At 52.4% G+C, this 17277-nt stretch overlaps 2 protein-coding genes across 2 annotated transcripts in view; one reads left to right on the forward strand and one right to left on the reverse strand.

Moving 5' to 3' along the window:
• Nucleotides 1-10452, forward strand: part of COL8A2 (collagen type VIII alpha 2 chain) — a 35001-nt gene extending 24549 nt beyond the window's left edge. Inside the window, exon 3 of the mRNA XM_069802882.1 lies at nucleotides 5401-10452. Within this exon, the coding sequence (XP_069658983.1) occupies nucleotides 5401-7322 (1922 nt within the window). The 3' untranslated portion in view covers nucleotides 7323-10452. The remainder of the gene's footprint in view (nucleotides 1-5400) is intronic.
• A 1154-nt stretch (nucleotides 10453-11606) lies between these two features.
• On the reverse strand, nucleotides 11607-17253 carry ADPRS (ADP-ribosylserine hydrolase). Its single transcript, XM_069802883.1, has 6 exons — nucleotides 17007-17253; nucleotides 15914-16010; nucleotides 14857-15064; nucleotides 14562-14746; nucleotides 14370-14470; nucleotides 11607-13814 (listed from the first exon to the last, which is right to left on the reverse strand). Exons 1-6 carry the CDS (start codon nucleotides 17242-17244, stop codon nucleotides 13522-13524), a joined length of 1122 nt encoding a protein of 373 aa, XP_069658984.1. The 5' UTR covers nucleotides 17245-17253; the 3' UTR covers nucleotides 11607-13521.
• Between the last annotated feature and the right edge of the window lie 24 nt (nucleotides 17254-17277).

Consider the following 17277-nt stretch of genomic DNA (forward strand, 5'->3'; position numbering starts at 1 on the left):
AAAGCACCTTTGGCCGAGCACGGAGGGGCCGTTTAGGTCTTCTTAACGCAGTGTAGAAGGACAAGGATGGGCACAGAGAGGCTCAGCAGAGAAGTAGAGCCCTTTGTTCGGGCTGGGTGGGCACCCTTGGGTCCCTCAGTCTGGAAGCCAGTGCACAAAGGGGACCCGTGAGCCTTTTGCTCCCATCCTCCTGCATGTTTGCCGGTAGGTTCGAGGCACAGCCCAAGCGCAGGAGCCCCGGCATTCGCCATCTCTCCCCCTTACTGCTGTTAAACCTGAGCTGTCCCAGCAAGGCTTTTTCCAGTCCTCCACCTATCCCATTTTCCCTGGCTGTGTTTTGCACCAGCTGGGAGAGGAAAGATGGCCAAGGCCAGAGCCAAGACCCAGCCTAGCAAGGGGTGAGCAGAAGAGAGACACATTTCCTCCCTCAGAGAGCAGCAACCAGAAACTCCACACGTGTTAAATCACTCCCCACCAAGTGACATGTGCCGCATGGAGGGGCAGAGGCACTGAGATCATTGCTCCACACAGCCAGGCCTCCTGCACCATATCCAGCCCAGCCCCTGCCTTTCGTATCCACCTGCCCCAAGCTCCCCTGCCCACACACTGTCCCCTGCCTTTGCTATAATCCCCTGTGCCTGCCCAGGGCTCCTTTTATGCCCAGACCTGCCCACAGGTGCTGGAGGTTAGAAGGCGCAGGAGGGTCCATCAGTGCCCCACACCACGGGCTTATTAGGGTGTGCTAATTGCACACACCCTGGGGAACTGCTCAGGAACTTGGGGTCTTTGCAAACAGCAAATGTTGAGTGTGACTGAGTTTCCCCGGCACTTCTTGGCTCATCAGGGCATCCCTCTGCCAAGCCAGCCCCCAGCACCTCCCCAAGGTGCATGCGACCCTCGCTGCGCCCAAGGCAGCAGCAGCACCACGGTATCTTCAGCTCAAGAGGGGGATGGAGGGGAGGGTCTGAGCCCTTTCCTTGATACCAAGCACAGCGCTCCCCAGTGCTCTTCCCAGAGCCAGCCACCGCTGGCAGCACTGCGGGATGGGGCAGTGCTGGGGCTCGGGTGCCCAGACCCACCGGGCCGGTGCTTGGCCCTCGGGAAGAGCTGCCGGAGCCCTCCCCGTGGGTTCACACAGACCTGGACCCTCCAGGGAGCTGAAGTCTTGGCTCTGGGAGGAGAAACTGGAGAAGGCTCGGCTGCTGGTGGCTGATTTACTGCTGGGCTGAATGGCTTATCAGGAGTTCAGCTCAGCACATATGTCAGAAAACACACAGCAAAACCTGGAGCCGAAGCATGCTACGAGCCCCCCCACCTCCCTGCCCCCTTCCCAGCTGTTGTAAAGCTGCTCCCTGAATCCCAGCCAGAGACAAAACCTTCCAGCGTAGTGCAGGAACGTTTCAGCTGCTGGTAGGACTGGATTCAAATATCTCCCTGCTGGTTTTCCTTCTTTTTTTCCCTTCTTCCTATGCGCCGGAGTGGCTTGCGCTGCCTCTGAGCAGCGCCGCCTGCTAACCGTGGCAGAGAGAGGAGTGAGCGTGCTGGGCTGTTTGCAAGGTGCAGTTTGGGCGCAAGCTTTGCCAGGTTAGACCAGCCACGGGTTAGAGGAGATGCTGAGGCAGGGCACGGGAGTCCCCTGGACATTACTCTCCTAAAACTCCTGGGAAAGAGAGGGCGGACAGGGGGATGCAGGCAGGGGGACGCAGGCAGAGGGGCAGCTGCAGCCTGAGCCACCAGCTGCGGGGCCGCACGGAGGCAGCTAGGGAAGCCGGTGCCTCCTGGATCCCACCAAGCTCCCATCTCTGCTTAACCTCTAATTTGGCAAGGAAAATCCCTGCTGGCCTTCTGCCCTGCTCGGGGAGCTCAGCTGACTTGCCGCGATGGCGCAGGGCCGTGCCGGGCCCCTGCGGGTTACCCCCTGAGCCAGCGGGGACCTGTGCGGAACACCCCCCCCACCTCAAGCCGAGCTGCCCCAGCCTGGCCCTGGGGCTAGGACCCCTGCCTGGGGGGCTAGGCCAAGCCCCGGGGCTGTGGGGGGCTCCTACCGGTCTGCGGGTGCCATCTAGTGAGAGACAGGGCTGGTTTCCTCAGGGTGCCAGACACCTTTTCTGACCCAAAAATAGACTCCCCAGGAGCATGGAGGCAGCTCCGGGCAGGAGATGCCGCTAAATGCTAAAATGCTAAAAGCATTTAAGCAGATATTTGCACAGTTGGGTTTTATTTTGGTTTGGTTGAAACCACGTCTGTGCAGCTTGCAGCCAGGTAAAACCGCTGCTGGGTGCTGGCCGGGGCTCAGGGAGCCAAGCCAGCGGCACCCTAGCTCGGGGCAGCAATAAGGCACAGGCGATGCCCGAGACGGGGGTTTGTGGCAGGCGAGCGGTGGAGTTCCCCTCCAGCGACGGTACAGAGGGTTCACCGCGGGGCAGCAGCCTCAGCTGCAGAGGTAAAGGAGCACTTTTCACCTCCCCAGGCTTGGGGAAGCTCAGTGCAGAGCCAAGGTTCGTCCTCTGCCTTCAGGGCTGTGCTGCCCAGGAGGTGGGAGCAGGCGGGTGCTGGGCAGTGCCTGGGCTGCTGCTGCCCAGTGTCCCCAGAGCAGATGGCCCACAAGTCCTGCTGCTTTTAAAAGAGACTCAGTCCTGTGATCCCTGTGGGGTTGCTGCTTGCTGCACGTGGCCAAGAGGACTCCAGGTCCCTTAGCTCCTGCTAACGGAGAAACTTTGCTTGCCACCTCCATGCTTCTTTCTGCAGTCTGCTCCCATCTCACTGCCATCCCCTTGAACGGCAGCTCTGTCTGTCAGGGCTGGATCCTGCGCTGAGCCTCCCCGCAGGGCTCAGGGCAGCCGCTGCCATGGAAGACGGGATGAGAGATGCAATAACACTGGTCCCATGCATTGTCCCTGTGAGCTGTGAAACTCGCTCTCACGAGACGGGGCTTGGCAGCAGCCCTGGAACGAGCTCAGCCGGGCTCTGCCATGGAGCAGCCAACCTCTCCTTCCTGCAGTGTCATCCGGCTGCGCTGGCCAGACCTGCTACTGACTGCTCGTGGCTGGGAACCACTTCCCATCCTGCCGGATTATTCCTCTGCCGGCCATTCCGCACTGCCGGGTCCCTCCTCCAGGCACGCGGGGGTCCCTACCAGGGATGGACACAGCTCCAGAGGGGCTGCAGGATCTGCCTGAACGTGTCCATGCTCCTCAGGAGGTGAAAAGCTCTGTAGTGCCCAGGCAAGAGCTTGCAGGAGGCCATGCCTGCTCCTTCCCCTTCCCGCTGCCCCAGCTGGCTCTTTGCATTAGCATTCATGGCAGCTTTGTTCATGCTTCGAGGGGAACACATAACCCCATGCTGCTGCTGTGAAATGCAGAGCTCTGAGACATGCGTCTGTGGTAAGACATGGTCTTTTGAAATTGGATACCACTGGGGCTGCAATGTCCCAGTTTCTCTCCGCTAACGTCCCCGGTTTGGTTTTCCCGTCTGCTTTTTTGGCTGCCTGCAAGTTGGCAGCTCTCGCCTGGCGTTTCTCTTCGCTGCCTTGTGTGAGAGTGTGTGTGCTTTTTCCTTCCTTCGTGGGCTCAGCTGTAGATCCTTGTTCTGATTCCATGCAAAATGACCTAGAAAACTAATTCTTTTCAAACCATTGCAAGAAGACAAAAAAAAGGGAAAACACATTGAAATAATTTTCTGGAGAAAAATTTTTCCAGAATTCAAACCCCAGAAATCTGCTTTAGTGCAACACTTCACATCTCCCTTGCCTTCTTTCCCACACCATTTTCTGGGGTGAGGAGCAGGAGGTTTGCAGAAATCCAGTGGCAATGTCATGACAGACAAGTATTTCCTTAATCAAGACAGCCAAGTGACCTCTATTACAGCCTAGGATGTGGGTCAGGCTTTGATATATAGATAAGCTCTGAAAATGTTTCCATTACCAAAAGAAAAACAAGCAGGCACCAGGCTTGGAAACGGCCAGAGCTAATTGCTGTGCTTAGGAAAGGTAAAGCCACCTCTGATGCACCGGGAACAGTGCCTGCTGCTGCCACAGTTATTCTTTTCACGTGTCTCAAATCTCCCCTAATCTTTTCCCGTTGACTGAGACAATCTCTGTGTTGGCAGATCCAGGCGCTGCCAGTGTCCGTGCTCCCAAGGCCCGGCTCAGCTCACTGAATGCCCAGGCTGGGGGCCGGGCCGGCAGACCTCAGAGAACCCCCTGCCTCCTCCTCGGTGCCATGCTGGGGCACGCAGCCTCATGTTCTGCTCCCATCCCAGATGGGATCCATTCCCATCCCGGGAACTTGCCCATACAAATCTGTTCCCAACTGGAATGATCTACCTTGGGCAGATTTGGTTAAAATTTGCCTCAGATGTCAAGGTCCTTTCCTCTGCCCTTCGCATTTCTCATCATAGGCCCACATACATGCAACTGCCAAGTATTTCCTTCATTTCAAGCTTCCCCAAAAAGTTTGACAGATTTATTCTTTCTCACCCATTCCCGATGTCGCATGGGAAGCGACACCCTGCCTGGGCCAGCCTCAAGGAGTTATTTATGCTCACGTCTGTGCTTTAAGTACTGAGCTGCGGTGGGCATGTAATCTGGCTCTCCTCGGCTTTGTAGTCTCTCAGCCCATTAGTTTCTTTCTTATATCCGTTTGCAAAAGAGCTCTATAAATTCTTTAAATGTCAAGTGGTTACGGCCTATTCCCAGCTGGGCTGACTCATTTGGACGTAACCGAGGTTGCGTTTCCCTTGCAGCTATTGGCTTTTCCTCCATCCTCAGCGCTTTTTTTCTTTTTGGTGAGTTTTTCTCTGCCTTGCTGGACACGGGAGCTGAGCCAGCGAGCACCGCAGGCATATCTTAACCCATACACGAATCACCTCTTCGGTGTCTCAAGTACATGTCCAAGAGTTTTCTTTCTAATCCAAAAGGATTAAAGGTCTCCCGAGGCCCTGGACTCGAGGGATGGGGTGGAGGGATTATCCTCAGTCTTGGCTCGCTCTGTCGCCATCCTCTCGGCTGAGCCCAGGCAGGAGCGACTGAATCCCACGGTGCTTTCGAGGCCGCTGGGAAGCGAGGCAGCAGGAGGTTTGAATCCAGCTCCTAAAAAAACCCCACAGTAGGTCATCACAAAACAACGCTGCTAGAGCCGACGGCAATTGCTGGTCTTGTTGACACCCTCCGCGGAGGGATGGATGGAGTAAGGCTTGGATTAATACCCTGGGCTCTGGCCAAGGTCTTGCCTCACGACAGTCCTCCTGATGTGGTGGCCCAGGAGGCCGCTGTGGCCATGTTTAGATAAACCCATTCCTAGAGAAGGGCATTCGTTAAAGCCCCTGGCTTTAACGCCCTGAGGGCATCACGCACCGGGCACGCTCCTCCCCAGTAAAGCTCCGTGTCTCCTCTATCCACAGACATGCCGCCGCTGCTGCCAATGGACCTCAAAGGGGAGCCAGGACCGCCAGGGAAGCCCGGCCCGCGCGGACCCCCCGGACCCCCCGGCTACCCAGGAAAGCCGGGCACGGGGAAGCCGGGAATGCACGGCCAGCCTGGGCCCGCTGGGCCCCCCGGCTTCTCAGGCATTGGGAAACCCGGCATCCCAGGACTCCCCGGAAAGGCTGGTATGAAAGGGATGCCCGGAGCCAAGGGCGAGCCCGGCATGCGAGGGGAGCAAGGGCCGAGAGGACTGCCCGGCCCCCCGGGGCTGCCGGGGCCAGCCGGCATCTCGGTCAACGGGAAGCCGGGCCCCCAGGGCGGCCCCGGCTTGCCTGGTTTTCGGGGCGAGCCTGGCCCAAAAGGAGAGCCGGGTCCCCGCGGAGAGCGAGGGATGAAGGGTGAAAATGGCGTGGGGAAGCCAGGGTTACCAGGGCCCCGGGGGAACGGGGGTCCTCCCGGCCCCGCGGGGCCCCCAGGGCCCGTCGGCGTTGGAAAACCTGGCCTCGACGGCCTGCCGGGCGCGCCGGGGGAGAAGGGCGACATGGGCCCTCCTGGCGGGCCCGGCGTCAACGGGGAGCCCGGCCCCATGGGGCCCCGGGGCCCCCCTGGCATCGACGGGATCGGTGTCCCAGGCGCCGCGGGGGTCCCGGGGATACAGGGCCCCATGGGACCGAAGGGAGAGCCCGGGATCCGCGGCCTCCCCGGTTTGCCGGGCCCGACGGGCTACGGGAAGCCGGGCTTGCCCGGCCTAAAAGGAGACCGCGGGCAGCCCGGGGTGCCGGGAGCCATCGGCGATAAAGGGGAACCCGGCGTTGACGGGGAGCCGGGGGAGCCGGGCCCTGCCGGCATCATCGGGCCGCCGGGCCCACCGGGGTCCATGGGGCTGCCGGGCAAGCACGGGCTGCCCGGCTCCAAAGGGGATGTGGGGCCAAGCGGGCCCCCAGGAATGCCGGGGATGCGTGGCGACCAGGGACCGAACGGCTTCGCAGGGAAGCCCGGGGTGCCAGGAGAAAGGGGCCTGCCCGGGTCACTGGGGCCCCCCGGCCCAACGGGCCCCAAAGGAGAACCAGGGTTCATCGGCCTCCCGGGGGTGCCAGGATTAACGGGCGGCCCTGGCCCGAAAGGCGACGGCGGGATCCCGGGGCAGCCGGGGCTGAGGGGCCCCTCCGGCATCCCGGGCTTGCAAGGACCCGCGGGTCCCATGGGGCCGCAGGGGTTACCGGGGCTGAAAGGGGAGCCTGGGCTCCCCGGGGTTCCCGGTGAGGGGAAGACCGGTGAGCCCGGCATGGCTGGACCCATCGGCCCCCCGGGAATGCCGGGAACGCCAGGGCTGAACGGGCCGCCCGGCCCGCCGGGGCCACCCGGGCCGCCGGGAGCGCCTGGGGTGTTCGACGAGACGGGCATCGCGGGGCTGCACCTGCCGGACGGAGGTGTGGAGGGGGCCGTGCTGGGGAACGGCAAGCCGGGGAAGCCGCAGTACGGCCGAGGAGAGCTCTCCGCCCGGATCGCACCAGCCTTCACCGCCATCCTCACCTCCCCCTTCCCGGCATCGGGCATGCCGGTCAAGTTTGATAGGACTTTGTATAACGGGCACAACGGCTACAACCCGGTCACTGGGATATTCACCTGCCCCGTATCCGGCATTTACTACTTTGCCTACCACGTGCACGTCAAAGGGACTAACGTTTGGGTGGCACTTTATAAGAACAACGTGCCCGCCACCTACACCTACGACGAGTACAAAAAGGGCTACCTGGACCAGGCCTCAGGCAGCGCCGTGCTTGAACTCAAGGAGAACGACCAAGTCTGGGTACAAATGCCCTCGGACCAGGCCAACGGGTTGTACTCCACGGAATACATCCACTCCTCCTTCTCTGGGTTCCTGCTTTGCCCCACATAACGGCTGTTGGGCACGTTTCCTTTTCACCCACTTTAGCCATAAACTGTCTTTTTTTTTTGATAAAAAAGTTTTTTAAAATTAATACAAAAAAGAAAAATCACTGGGAAGAATGCGCAAGCCATTGTCGCAGGACCTTGCTTCATGCTGTTTGATCCATGAGTCAAGAGGGTAATCGGAAAGGAGACATCTATCTTTCTTTCTTTCTTTCTTTTTTGGGGAGGGAGAATGGAGGGAGGGGAGTGACTTCCTCAGCAAAGCATATTTGGAATAAATTTTACTCTAGTGACTGTACATCAAACACAGGAACACGCTTGGGGATGGCAAGGATCTGGCTCTGCAGTAAACTGCTCTGTGATCCAGAGAGGGTCTTCTGGAAGACCAGACCCTTCTGGTCTGTAATCAAGTGCCCTTGTTTCCCATTTTGAGTACTAGTTAAATAAATACAGCTGTTGTAATGGATGGTGTATTTGCTAACCAGCACAGGGGTCCTAGGCACTTAACACAAACCCATACAGCAGCAGAGATCCATGATGGATTGAGAAATTTCCTTCCCAAACCATCAGACGCCCAAGTTCCAGTCTCACTGATGCCTATTTTTTCAGGCTGTGCTTTGAGGCAGTCTCTCTGATTCACTCCGGATTCAGTGTGGTTGGATTTATAATCATAAAAAGTGGAACACTTTGCATAAGCACCTTCTTATATGAAGTAAATATTCTTTTTAACCCTCCTTGCCCAGCACCTTTAGGAATAAAAACATCCAGGCATTGGTATCTGGGAGGATGACAGATGACCTATTCCAAAGCCGCTGAGGGAAGCTGGGACCCCTGTGATGAACAACGATCCTCTCTTGTGGGCTAATTCATCTACTGGCAAGTCCAAGGGCTAGTTCTGTCCTGTCTGTTTCTTTGCAGCCCAAAGACTTGCTTGGCCTCGTGAGCATCTTGTTCCTTGACAACACAAGGATGGCACTGCAAGCCTGGCTTATGGTGCTTCTAGCCTGGTTTGATAGAAGGTTTAGTTATGCTTTCTTGAAAGTGCCACTTATGGACAACTCGCTTTTACTGCCTCACTATTTTGGGATGTGTAAACTTTTGCATTGGTATCCCCCCTTTCCCTGGGGACCTTTTAATTAAGAAAAAATAGTGTTCGTTCTAACCTTCCATTCAGTCATTTTACAACGGTGCTATTATCTACTTAACAACGTTATGACAAGTCTAGTGCAATATATACCTGTAAAAGTGCACCATTCCAGGTGCCAATCTGTGACTTAGGTTAAAAAAAAAAAAAAAAAAAAAAAATCACATTTGTCTGTTGTTACCACTTTGTCTCACTAATGCTTGAAATGTTACTGACCTGAATATGAGCTACAAGGTTCTGGGAAAGGTATGCGCGGATACTGACCACTTGGCTGCTCTGTCCTTTGCTAAAGGGAGCAACTGAACCCTGTTGCTTTGCAGATTTTCTCATGGTAGAATAGTCATTGCCACTTGCACTTACAGTAAAGCGATTCTTCTCATCCCAGGCAAGTAGCACGCTGCTGAAGTTAATCCACATGTGGTTACACTGCATGTCCCTCCGCAAAGGCACATCCCTGAGAAAACAGCAACAATTTGGTTACCAGCTGAGCAACTATTACCCTTAAATTTTCCTAAAGCCTGTTCTGTGGCCAAAGAAATGTAGCAAGAATGGGACTTGGGATTGTTCTCCAGGTGGACTGTACAAGATATTTAAACAAATTTTCTGTTTTGTTTGTTTGTTTGTATTTCTCCTTAAGCCTGTCCCATGTTTCCGCCTCTTGCCATCCAAGGGCCTCCTTTTAAGAGCACACCTATCCCTGAAATTAAGAAACACAAAAAGAAAACTTACAGTCGGAAGGCCAGTGCTTCAGCTACTGCCCCTCTGGGGCTGGCGCTGGCCTGTCGCCCTCTCCAGGATTTTATTCCACATAAAGCTGCAAGTTTCATGTAAAGATGAAACCTTCTCAAGCTGAAAGACTGTCCCAGTGTCCGATCCCACTGGACGTTTTTAACTCCTGAAGGCAGGGGGGTGCCCGGAGCATTCGGGTTTTGATCATAACAGGTTACTTCCCAGCAGGAACAGGAGCCATACAAAAAAGGAGTCCCTAAAATTAAAAGTGGAAGCTCAGATGCTTTCTTTAAGCCCAGGCCTGGTAGGGGAGGGTGCTAGGATGAGGCCTGTGTCTCCTTTATTGAAGCGTCTTTCCTGTGGAGAACAGCAAGGAACTTGAGCTGGTGCCAGCAGCGGGGTCTGGCTCCCACCGCGCGGCACTGCCGGCGGCGCGCGCACACTACCTGCAGCAGGGCCAGGAGCTTCTCGCGCCCCAGCCACGCGCCGGGTTGGAAGCTCCATCCTGTTACTCAGCAAAGTGACTTATTTATACTGTGTCCTAACCTACATTCCATCTCTTTTTGTTCTGTTTTGTTTTATTCAAAACTTCTTGTTCTAGCTGGCAAAAAGCAATGACGAAAATACTCACTATAACCACACCGAGATAGTAACTCGTTCAGTGCTGTAGATATTGTTTTGCAATTTCACTTTCCCTTCATGTGCAGAGCATAAACCATAATCAACCTTCCGCAGCTATATAACCTGTTACACTTACACAGTAATTGCAAGGCAAAGATATTACACGCACATAGAGTTAGGCTAGAAAAAACGATGCACAGGATGAGGGAGGCTGTTCACTAAGCCGGACACTGTCAGGAAGAATTTTTTTTCTGGAGTACTGAGTACGTGATGTTCGCCAGCAGAAAGGATTATTTTCTGTCGTGTGTGTGAGCGCATGGGATTTTGGTTTCAATCACAATAATAAAAAAGGTTGGGTTGGATGAAGTATGTCTATTTTTAATTATGAAAACTGCATTACGATGTGCATTTTTATATACAAATTCTTACTATTTTTTTTAAATTTGCCTCTAGTATCTTCATTTCTAACCTAGTATATAGAGGTTTTTAGTTTTGTAAATACTTATTACATGCACTGTCTGTCATAGTAAAAGTTGGTTTAAAATGCACTCTTTTTGTGATCAGAAACTGGCCTTCTCTTCAGAACTAAAACTACAGTACTTGATTGTATTGACAAAACATCAATAAAACTTATTGTATAAAAGGTGGGCTCAGCTGTGCCTTTGTCCTGCTATTAATGGGCTTGCTCAGCCTTGCTTGTAAGACCATTCATACAGACCTCTTGCACTGTGTTTCCTTCTCAAATCCAGCTCACTTGTTCCCAACAGTCCAGCAGATTTGCTTGCTAATTAATATTCTTATGTAAGAAGGTATTGCATGTTTCTTGTGATTAAGGAAAAGATTCCTGTCTCCGGAAGTTCATTTTTAAAAAAGGATGAAATCCAGACGTTTCCTGACTGGCAATTACTAATTTGAGGAATTTAAGTCAGAGTGTTGGGGATTCCCTTTCCCTTCTGTGTTTTTTCCATGATACTTTATTTTTTGCTACGTTACACAGCCTTGTCTACTGCCAACCTCCACATCCCAAGCCACAAAAGCAGTCAGTGCAGCAGCCCACAGAAGAAATGGTGAATCACCTGTAAGCAAATCACTTTCAGAGGCTAAAAGTACAAAGAATAAAGAGAAGAAGGTATGTTTTCCCATCTCATCTCTTACCTGGAAGAGGAGATGTTACTTGTTACAGGTGAAATGCTTCCAGAGAAGCCTGGTTGCCATGTGGGCAGACTCCTTCAAAAGCTGCTGATGAAGAACAAGTGATTCTCCTGCTGCAAGTCGCGGGGGCACCCAGCACGCTCCGTGGTCTCTGCATGATCATCGCACGCTGGACTCCAGCAGCTGAACTCCTTCCACGCACTGCTCCTCGCTGCAAACACAGCCTGCAAAGGAGAAGGGCCTCTCCAGTGAACCTAATGTGCCTGACCGATGCTTCTGACTCGCCCTGCTGTTAACCAGAACCACTACTCCTGGGCTCTTACAAACTTCAGCTGCCCCTTACTGCTCACTGGCAAGAGCAGCCACCTGAAAGTAGTCTTCGCAGCAGATTTCCAGTGCTAAAACTCACCCCAAAGGAAGCACGAGTCTTGGCTACACCAAAGATGTCCTAACCAGTGCCAAACAACTTCCATTTTGCTTTCTACAGAAAGATTTCAAGAACCCATGACAAAGTAGTTTCAGGTTGAGTTTCAAAGCGAAGTATGGGGTAGGGAGAAATAGCCCAGAGGTTTTCATATGACTCCTCTTGTCATTTAGTATGGAAGCACAACTTCATGACTTGAATGAAAAGACGGGAGCAGTGGCTAATTAACAAAGATAGCTAAGTGATTTTATTTCTTTCTGAGGAAGTCAGAGCAAAAGGCTTTAGTACACATTTAAATTCTGGCCTAAAATGAGCTATATTTTTTAAACAGGAGCTCTTCTGCTCTTCGTGAGTTCCAAACATTTAAAATTATAAACCTGCTTTAAAAGGAAAATATCTTCTTTTAAATAATTCTGTGAATATGTTCACACCTCTGGCAGAATAATGTGAAAAACCTGACATTTTACATCTGCAGCATAGTACATAAATATACAATAGACCAAAATTCCACATATTCTCAGGACAAGAATTCATTTATACAAGGAAAACCCATTAAAGCATCACACAGAAGACTGGGACTTGAAGGAAGCAGACTACAGGAAAAACTGGAAGGACCCATCGCAGCCAGATTTTCCACATGTGCATGCAGCCTGACACACACAACGACCATGTGCCGATACTAACAGGGAGTGAGCTCTGTTTGAGCAGAACGGTCACTTCCTGGTGTCACAAGAAATACTAGAGAAATAATACAGAATTACACTGTCACATTCAAATTTATAAACATTTCCATACAATGACTGCTTGCCTCTTTCTTTTTGTTTCCAAAATTAAAAAGCTTTCAACCCTTTTCAGACATGCCATACCCAAGCTGTTACTCCCTCTTTGACCAGCTCCACTGGGCAAAGGTTTTAAAGGTGAAACTTTGGAACAACATAGCTTTGCTAGAATATTCTTGGCCACCAGTACCAGCTTCAAATGCACAAATTCTTTCAAACTCTGACAAACTGTCCCCCAATTAACCTACCTTTCCCTTTATTTTCAGATCATTCTTACCAAGTACAGAGTTTTAAGGCTGTGAGAAGTAACTCCTGCTTCCTACTGAAGTCATTTTTGTCACTGACTGCAGCAGAACCAAGAATTCAATCCTTGTGTAACACTAGGTTTCACAACTATCTCCACCCACAGATGTAAACAGCAACCTCACTTGGAGTTCTGGACATAAACAGGACAGCATTATAAATGCAGGATGCACGGATTAGGAACAAAGGAGTAGCTAGAGTAGCTGCAGCAACGTGAAAGCCAGCTATGTAAGGGAACACAAAATGCAATAGATTAGGACAGTGCCAGGCGGATTGCAGAGCAAAGGACACCAAAGGAGCAGTAATTAGTTATACCCTCTTCCAGCAGTAACAATGAGCCAACTGGGATTCTGTCCGCATGCACCAAAGGCATTTCTCACAATGCCACTAGCAATGCAAAGAAATCCCTTCTCCAATCTCTTGGCACTTTTCATTCTGCTTTGAAGGAAGCAAACCTCCCTGGGAGGTCTACCCTCCAGCATCTTCACTCCACAACACAGGTGGTAACCTGTGCCACCACGCAGGACACCCTCCAGGCTCTCCAGGGATGTGCCTCTCTGATGACTCCCATCTACATCCCTTAGCTGGTCAGCTGAGTGTGAGCTGGTGTTTTAAGAGGGGTGTGGAGCCTATCAAAGCCACTGTGGGACAGACCACTAACAACTGAAACAAAGGAGTAGAGGAAACAGCAAGAAGGTTAGTGGATTCAGACACCCATCTAGTAACTGTAATGACAAAATGGCATAATGGTGGACAAAGCAAGAAGCAGAAATCTTATGAAAAACTAGATGCTCCTGTACACTTCAGAGGAGATGCACCCACTGTCCAAGGTGCCACATGCAGCCACTTCCCAGCTGAAACACAACCGAAGGGTGTGTCCCCTCTCTTCCAAACCAGCTCGTGCTTCCAGCTCTCAGCTCACAGCAGCAGGCATCTTTCTCACGTGGAGGCTCACTGGCATCTGCAGATGGCGTGGATCCACCACCAGATTTCTGACCAGAAAAGCAGAGGTGACCACCCACTTCGCCTTCCAAAAACAGGCTCCCCTTGGAGCTCAGAGCCGCTGGCAGTACAGTTCATACAAGCTATTTGCCAGCTTCTGTGTCTCTTGAAAAGCTTCACAGCTCTGCTCCCAACTTGGGGATATCTGTTCCTCCCCATAATAAGCCCCTGCAATGGCTCCTGCCATGGTAGCAATGGTGTCTGTGTCTCCACCCAGAGAGATACAGTAGATGATGGTCCTCTGCAGGTTGCTGTAGTGATCAGGAATATCTGGGTCAGCTTCCATACAGCGCAAGAAGGAGTAAATTGCAGTAGGGACAGACCGCAAAGCAGCAATGCCATTGCCTGTTAACAAAACCAATCATCTTCAGTGCTGCAGAACACTTGTGTCTTCCTTCCCACAGAAGTACCTTTTCCCTTCTAACTGCAACTTCCTATTGCCAGTTACTTTCAATACCAGTGTCATTGATTTTATCATGACAAGGTGCCAAAGTCTGCACCTCAGAAATCTCCCCGCAGTTCCCTGGTACTACTCACATCCTGGAGACCAACTCCCAGCTACACCAGTATAGTTTGGTGATACGCATTTACCTGTTCCCATCCAATATGAAGATCTGATAGCCATGAAGACAAGAGATTTTAGAATAATAAGAAATGTTATTCATGATAAGGTTTTCTAAGCAAAACATTTTTTTCCCCACCAATACAGAGATGGAATCACTGGGTCAAGACTCGGAGAATTACTGACTGGTGAGCACAGGCAGCTTTTCCAGCATGTTCTGTGCCTGACAGGCAGCAGAGGCCAAAGTGGCAATCGAGGGGAGGACACATCAAGCAGCCTTGCTGAGTTAGTCTTGCTTCCAGCTCTTTCCTAATACTTGTAGTAAGAAAGGTACTTACCTAATTCAAACAATACATCTGCTTTGGGAACACTGCTGAGCTCCAAAAATTCCTTTATTTTCTTTAGACGCCTTGAAAATGGTAAATCCTCAAATCCCAGTCTGGAAACAAAGAGTACAATGAAGAAGAGAGAATGTAAAGAACCAGAATAAACTGTACAGAGCAGAGTTAGTGCCCCTCACAGCCACTTACGCTCGGGCATCAGTAAGAGACTTATCGTCTGCCTCTACATCTTCCATGTGGCTAATGAGCTGCTCCAGGAAGGTCTCCTTGCTGAGTTCTCCCTGCAGGGCAAGATGCACGGCCAGGGCCTGCAGGATGGCCCCGTTGTAGCCCAGGGAATTGGCATGGGTTAACTCAGCGCTCAGCTTCGCAAACTGCAAATGAAAACACATCGTGAGCAAACCTACCTGAGAGATCACGGTGGGAGCCGCCTGACAGCAGGGGTTCCCAGAGCCGAGGTGCCCAAAGGAGCCAGGAACGGTACCTTCTTAACATCCTGGACATCAGAATACATGAGTGAGATGCCTGCCACCCTCATGGCACCGCCATTGCCATAGGAGCCTTTCCCGTTAAACTGGGCTCTTGCTGGTTCAAACACATCATTGCACTTGGGGCTCAGGAGCTTCTTGAAGACATTGACAACAGCCATCCCATAGCCCCTGTTGGGTTCCTTCTTGTACTCCTCAGCAAACCTGGCGTGGGCAAGAGAGCAGCAGTTACGCAGGTGAGAAAAAATACACGGGGTATTTGGTCTGTTACTGAAGTTTGTAAAGAGGTTGTATAAAGCCACCCGATAAAGTGAATTAATAACACATGGGTAATTCAGTGACAGTCAGGGTTGAAACGAGTCAGTTCTGTAGGGAAAAAATCATATTCCCAAAAATTGGTGTGAAAGGAGGAAAGGGTGTACAAACATCACCTTTCACAACCCACTTGTTTCCCTCTCAACTTTGCCTTGAAATAGGAGCAAACTGGAAACATTTCCGTGGGTCATAACCACAAAGAAAGTCTTTTGTTCAAGTTCAATGGAAGAGTTTTCTAAACAAATAAATGCTCTCCCTTAAGTGGAACCAAATGCTACCAGGGCTGTGGATTCAAAAGGGAAATAGATCATAAACAAACTGAAGCTGACCTCGCTAATATTCACTAACTAAATTAAGGGAAGTACCAACGTAAATAGCAACAAATAAACATGAAAGGAAATGCTTCTGAAATGTCTAAGCATTATCTTCCACAAAGGTGAATATACACACACACGGCTACAGTACAGCATGTCCCATCCTGCTTCATTTTAAAGCAGGCTCTGAACCCACGCTAAAGCTAACAGTACTGCATGTTCCAGGACAGTGCAAAACACACAATAAATTACACGATTAGCCATCGCTTTTCTGATTTTTTTTCCCCCACAAACTGACGATGACTTTGCCATAGCCCCTGTCCCCTTTCACAGAAAATTACAGTGACTGCTTAACGTTAAGAAAGTTTTGCCTTCGCTAGTAAATGCCAACACCCAAGCCTCCGAAGCTGGCTGCAGTCCTTACCTCTTGGCCATATCCACTTCATCAAACTCTCGCTTGGCTAGCAGGGACTGCACCACCGACCTGCTCATGGCCGTGTCGTCAGTGTACGAAAGCGTTTCTAAAACAGAAGGCCAAAACATAATGTGACCGTCCAGGGACAAACTCTCCTCCTGTACTGCTCCACTGTCACCACTTCCCTACTCTCCAAGGCCTAATTATCTGCATGCATTACCAGAAGTTCCCCAGCACTGTGAGCTTGTCACTAGCCACAGTCATCAGAGTAAGACACAGAGCAAGAGAGATGCATCCACAGCAAGAAATCAGACAGAATGCATTTCAAGATTAATAAGAGCCAAGAGAAAGTGTTTGATATCCAGAGGTGCACACAGACAAGTGAGACAAGTCTCTTTCTCACGGAGTCTACAGTGTACACTGACAAGCAGAGAAGAGAAAGCGCAGTTTTGTTTCTGGACAAGGCTGCAACAGAATCAAATGCCTTTAAGATCCTACTGGAAGGGTTTACAGGGCTTGCTGCACAGCTCAGAACCCCAACACAAATCCATCATGGTTTGTTAAGAGTTAAATAACTGCTCTTGTGCTTCTCTTACTCTACTCCTTCTCTGGTTTTGGTACACCTGTCCCTTGCTGACACCCCCGCACTGCGATAACCCAGTTCCCAGCACACTCCACACCCCCGGCTTCACTCGAACACAGCAAACCACAGGTCCCTCCACACCAGCCATGTGCACAAGGAACCAGGAACTGCCCGGGGGGGGCAGAACCTGGGCACTGCTTCAGCAAAGTCATCCTCGCCCCGCGGGGGGGGTGTGGGGAAAGCCAAACCCCACAGCACAGGGGCACACGCCAGAGTGGGGGGGCAGCCGTGGGGGTCCCAGGGGAGGTGTCCCTCGCTGTCCCCCAGGGGCAGGACTAGGGGCACCCACGTTTCGGGGGGGCGGTGGGCCTGGGGGTGCGGTGGGGGGGGGGGGGCGAAGACAGGCACCCCAAAGCCCGATCCCGGGGGTGTTAGGGGCGGGGCCCGATTCTGTGGGTCCGGGGAAGGGGATGTGCTCCGGGGGCCGACCCCCATCCCTCTCCCGGTGTTTCCGCCCACCTCTGCGGGCGCTGCCGGCCTGCTCCCCCTCCTCGGGCGGCCCGGACGTCGGTTCCAGGCCTCGGAGGAAACGTAGTAGGTCGGAGAGCTTCACGACGCTCCTGCCTTCGAAAACGGCGCCCAAACAATCACCCAACAACGCCCCGGCCAAACAGCCCCGGAACCGGGCGGGTCCCGGCCGAGGCCGCGCAGCCGCCGCCCGCCCCGTCCCTGAACCCGAACCCGCCGCCGCCGCCATCTTCGCCGCCGCCGCTCTCCCCCGGGCCGCCAG

This window comes from Haliaeetus albicilla, chromosome 16 (genome assembly GCF_947461875.1).
Source record: "Haliaeetus albicilla chromosome 16, bHalAlb1.1, whole genome shotgun sequence".
NCBI classification, from domain to species: Eukaryota; Metazoa; Chordata; class Aves; order Accipitriformes; family Accipitridae; genus Haliaeetus; species Haliaeetus albicilla.